General features: G+C 31.6%; 1 protein-coding gene across 1 annotated transcript; it reads right to left on the bottom strand.

The window, feature by feature from the left end:
- Positions 1–3432: 3432 nt before the first annotated feature.
- Positions 3433–4738, bottom strand: LOC130498689 (uncharacterized). The gene is made up of 2 exons (XM_056992245.1): positions 3876–4738; positions 3433–3797 (listed from the first exon to the last, which is right to left on the bottom strand). Exons 1-2 carry the CDS (start codon positions 4012–4014, stop codon positions 3604–3606), a joined length of 333 nt encoding a protein of 110 aa, XP_056848225.1. The 5' UTR covers positions 4015–4738; the 3' UTR covers positions 3433–3603.
- Between the last annotated feature and the right edge of the window lie 614 nt (positions 4739–5352).

Here is a 5352-nt window from a genome sequence, read left to right as displayed (position 1 = left end):
TTTTTTTTTTCTTGCCACTTGGGGAAATCTCACACCCAGGAACCCCTGAAGGTGACCCCGGTGCCTTGGATACAACTTAGCCACTAGACTAAAGCTGACCCGGCATTCAGTGTCGCACCTAAAGAAGTAATTTATAAAAGAATTATCTATAGTTGATGGAATGATATAGTTGATTTGTTGAATGTTTAATAGTGACTGAAATGTTTATAAAGAGAATTGTGAATTTCTTCTAAGAATTTCCTTTTATCTAAAGACTTTTAAAATTGGTGACATGTGTTATATACATAGTATTTGGCAAGAAATGGTTTGAATATATAATTTTTCAAGCATAATGATTGGTTGGCCATGTACAATCCAAAAAATAATACATACATATTCTACTTGCTTCTGTTTGGTTAGCTTTTTTGTATCTATCCTTTGTATGTGAATAGAGTGTTATATTTTATGCTAACCTTGCTTCAGTCTTATCGGATGTCTTCATAGAAAATTGGCTTTCCTCTGTGGTTAGGCATATTTTCTTTCAAGAACTAATTACACCATATGTCACTTTTCTTCTTTACAATATCACAATAAGTCATATTTTGCTATTGAGACACTTTGTTTATGTTTCCAAGACAAAAGAGAACATGAGATTCCTATTATACCCTTCTTTCTGTCAGCAATTAGGAAAAAAAAACTCACGTTTTTTTTCTCTACGCCTCCTCCTCTCGCCACACTCTCTTCTTCTCTTCAATCCCCAGCCATTAATCCCACATCTGTCTCCTCTGTTTCTCTTCACCCTCATCCCTCTCCTCCCGCACTTATTATTTTTTCTGGATTCTCTATTCAAAAACTTTTACCTTCAATTTTAGATCTACCACTGAATCTTTTAGACGGCGGCGGAAGACGAATCAGGTCTCGCAGGAGAAGAAGAAGAAGCCTGTAATAATATATTTCTTTTATGTAATTTTTGTGCAATGATTATCTTAATAGAACATAGTTATCATTTTTTCCTAAAAAAATAATTTTCCCTTTTTTAAACGAACACCAATGTAGTTATGTTTTCTAAAGATAAAATCAGTATGAAAATTTAGGGATTAGAAAAATTGTATAACGTTGGAAGAGGCTTTTAGACATCGTGTAAAAGGTTATTTACAATCATAAAGTTCTAATGTCGAAGTTGGTTGTTCATGTAAACTCTCTTGTTGAAGTGGATAATTTTTGAATTTTGAAAAGTAAAGCTTCATATTATCAAACATTTGCCCCTTTGATGTATAGTTTAAATTTAGATTTGTATTAGAAAATAAGAAATACAAATAGCTTACTTGGATATAGTATTTAACTAATTAGCTGGAAATATGAGTATGTTTATGTTGCTGAAAAAAATAAAAAAAAATATGAACATGTATTTTCTTTATTTAACTAATAGTGATTTTCCTTGTTTCCTTAGTTGTGTATTTGTGTTTAGTGTTTATGCATTATATATTTTCTCATGAATTTCAGTTCTATTAGACTATTTTTCATATAACCCACTTTGATGTGATCCTAGCGATTTTCCTCGTTTCCTTAGTTGTGTATTTGTGTTTAGCGTTTATGCATTATATATTTTCATGAATTTCAGTTCTATTAGATTATTTTTCGTATAACCCACTTTTATGTGTTTATATCCCAATAGAAACTTCATGTTTTTACATGTGTAAGAATTTTTGTCTCTCTCATCCACAAATTGAGCTTTTGTTCTCTCTCTCGAACAGGAAGACATGTACTGCTTTGGTTGGCAATCTGGTGGAATGACGACTCAGGATGGATCCGATGTAATCCTTTTGGGAGGTAAGTTTCAAATCGTACTATATCGGATATTTCTCATCTGCACTTGAAACTTCTCTATATAGATCAATTACATGTCTTCCAGCATGAGACATCCTTGTACAATCATTTTTTATTTTTTATTTTGTAAAGTTACAGATGTTAGGTGGTAGCATTTAGATATAAATCATACCAAACAGAGAAAAGATGTTAGGTCTTAGGTGGTTAACGGAACATTTTTTACATTATTGTCGATACTAATTTGGGTTTTCCTTTCATTTTTACTTCACAGTTTTGCTAAAACGAGATGATTCATTTGATCCTCTTTGTGGTTGTAATTTACAGACAACTAATTAACCTATTCTTCTCAAAGATAAATACATATTGTATTGTTTTGGTCTTACTTCTCGGCTGTATTTATAATATTATATAGTCTTACACTACAGGTCACAATTTATACAAATAATTTTCGCGTAATGTTAAATTTTGGGGGAAAGAACAAAAGAGACATGTGTAACGGTAATTGGTTTGATTGGGAACGGCTATATGATTTAGACAGTTTTTTAATAAAACAATTATACTTTAACTTTAAAATATAAATTTAATGTCAAAAGTGAAACAAATAAATATTTTAGTTCTCAAAATTAAATTTTAAAGCTTTATTTAGTATTTTGAAAATAATTACACAGCAAAATATTAAATCCATAGCAAAAAAAAAGAGAAATTGCCAAAAATACCATTTTCATAGTACCACTTTTCATATTTACACTAACCACTTTTACCACTACTTTTAATGAAGGGTTTAGAATTGAAGGTTTAGGATTTAGGGTTTAGATTTAATGTTTTAGGGTTTAAGGTATATAGTTTAGGGTTTAGAGTTGAGGATTTAGGGTTTAGAGTTGAGGATTTAGGGTTTATAGTTTAGACTTTAGGGTTTAGGGTTTAAGATATTGAATTTAGGGTATATAGTTTAGGGTTTAGGGTTTAGAGTTGAAGATTTTGGGTTTAGAGTTTAGAATTGAAGGTTTAGTATTTAGAATTTGGGATTAGAATTTTGAAAAGCATATAAATACAAAGATATAAGAGTTTTTACCATTTTAATAAATAAGATATTTTTGAAAATGTGTCTTTAGTGGTGGTAAAGATGAATAATGGTACCTTGAAAATGATATTTTTGAAAATTCCCCAAAAAAAAACTCACATCCCATTTTCTTTAAGAAGAAATAACTAAAGCTACAACACCACAATCAATCCCTATGTATTTTGTGAAGAAGTAAACATGTTACATTGTAATGCATTTAAATTTTGACAAAACCAAATATTTTTCGGGAAATCGGCCAAACAAACACTGAACTTTGCAGGAATTGCCAAAACAAACCTGGACATATGGACTGGCCAAAAAAACACCGAACTTTCATTGACTTTTTAAGTTTGTTATAAAACTTACCATTGACTTACCAAATTAACACACCGTTAACCGAGTTAACAGAAAATTTATACGACGTTAAATCTTGGTGTTAAACTATACGACGTCGTTTCATGTCTTTGGGTGATTAAAGAGAAATGAGCGAAACGACGTCGTTTTCTAATAGCTCCGTAATTAAAAAAAATGGGTTTTACATGGGCTCGAACTCGTGCACTCGAGTATAATGGGAAGGGTGTTTGCCACTGAGCTAGTGGACTTTGCAATAGATTTACGAACATGGTTGTTTATATTCTCTTCGAATACGAGTTAAATGAAACAAAAAAAATGACGCCGTCTCCACCCTTCTTCGACGATCTCGTCAAATCTCCCATCACCACCGTCTCCACCCTTCTTCAACAATCTCGTCGATCTCCCATCTCCACCATTCTTTGCCGAGCTTTTTGGTTGCGTCGATCTCCCAATCGAAATTCCTCATCCCTCCAAATATGAGGGACTGGAGACGACGTTCCGTTGGTGGACTTATTAGTGTTGGCTGAGTGCTGAGCTTGGATACTCGCATTACAACCTTGGGAAGAATCAATAGCACCTGCAAAATCAAGCAGCAATGAATATATATTGCGTCTGAGATTGGATGAGAACAAAAAAAAAAACGAAGTGAACATACCTTTAACCTCCGATGATCTATGGGGATTCTCCAAATCGTCTTGTATCTTAGAGCGGTGAGGATAATGTTGCTTGAGTCCGGATAGAACCTCAGCTATTTCAAACTCCAAGTCGTCCTCCATCTCCATCTCCTTCTCCATCGCACCGGAGGATTTCGGAGAAGTGACTGGAGAAATTAGGGTTACGATAGATAGATTGATTTAGATCAAACATCCGGGTTGTATCAATAAAACCAAATAGTTATGGTACTCTTTCGAAAAGTGCACTAGCCCAGTGACAAAAGCCCCCTATAATGACCACGAGTGCACGAGTTCGAAACCACCTAACAACAATTTTAATTAAACTAAACTAAACCACATCGTTAGATCAATAAAAATAAATATGTATGGTATTATATTGAAAAGTCCACTAGCCTAGTGGCAAAAGCCCCTATAATGACCCCGAGTGCACGAGTTCGAAACCCACCTAACAACATTTTTGAAACGATGTCGTTTCAATAAACGGTAGTAATTAACGGTGAGTTAACACTGTCTTAACTCTCAGTTAACGGTGTGTTAATATGGCAAGTCAATGGTATGTGTTTTAATAAATGTAAAAAGTCAACAAAAGTTTGGTGTTTTTTTGGTCAGGCTCGAGTACAGGTTTGTTTTGGCAATTCCTATAAAGATCAGTGTTTTTTTGGCCGATTTCCCAATATTTTTCTGTTGTTTTTTTTGTTTGGCTAAAGGCTTAATTTTTCTGTTGTTTGTCTGTGCATGGGGTTTGCATCTAAATTAAACTTTGTGAGATTATTTAGATTTACTAGTGATTTGTTTACGTTTTGGACAGAAAGTAATTTTATCTTCACTAATTGTTCTGTTTGACATTTGATTTTAGATTGAAGGGATTACCTCTGAATCGTTTTTAGATGGTTATTTGAAACCGTTGAGATTGTTGGAAATGGTCTATTTTATGGTTTGATTGGGAATGTAATTTTTTTTTAAATTGTTTGTTTTATTTGAAGTAATTTATTTTCAGTATGGTCTTATGTCTTTTTTGGATTTTATAGTGATTTCTTGTTCAGACTGATGAAAATATATACTTTTGATTTTCTTATCAATATTAAAAATATAAATTTAGTATGTACCACTTTTAATTTTTATACAATTTCTGAATACACTAACCTTTGAATTTGATAATCTAGGTTTCCATACAATAAAATAATTAATCTTGTGTCCAAACAATATAAAACATTAGTCTCATCTTATAAATCTTTTTATCAATTTTCTATCAAATTATTTGATAAATAAAATAAATAACTAAAACATTCAAATAAATTATGAAAATATAAAAAATAATTCTAACTAATTTTCTAGGTTTAGATACTAAAAATAATTTCAATCAATATCAAATAAATTAAATTAGTGAATATTTTTTATATTTTCATATATACAAGATTCCATTAATTTAAATAAAAATAAACATTCTAGTAAAATTGA

The sequence above is a fragment of the Raphanus sativus genome, chromosome 8 (genome assembly GCF_000801105.2).
Source record: "Raphanus sativus cultivar WK10039 chromosome 8, ASM80110v3, whole genome shotgun sequence".
Classification (NCBI taxonomy): Eukaryota; Viridiplantae; Streptophyta; class Magnoliopsida; order Brassicales; family Brassicaceae; genus Raphanus; species Raphanus sativus.
The sequence above is the reverse complement of the archived record's forward strand: the minus strand, read 5'-3'. Positions and strand labels throughout refer to the sequence as shown.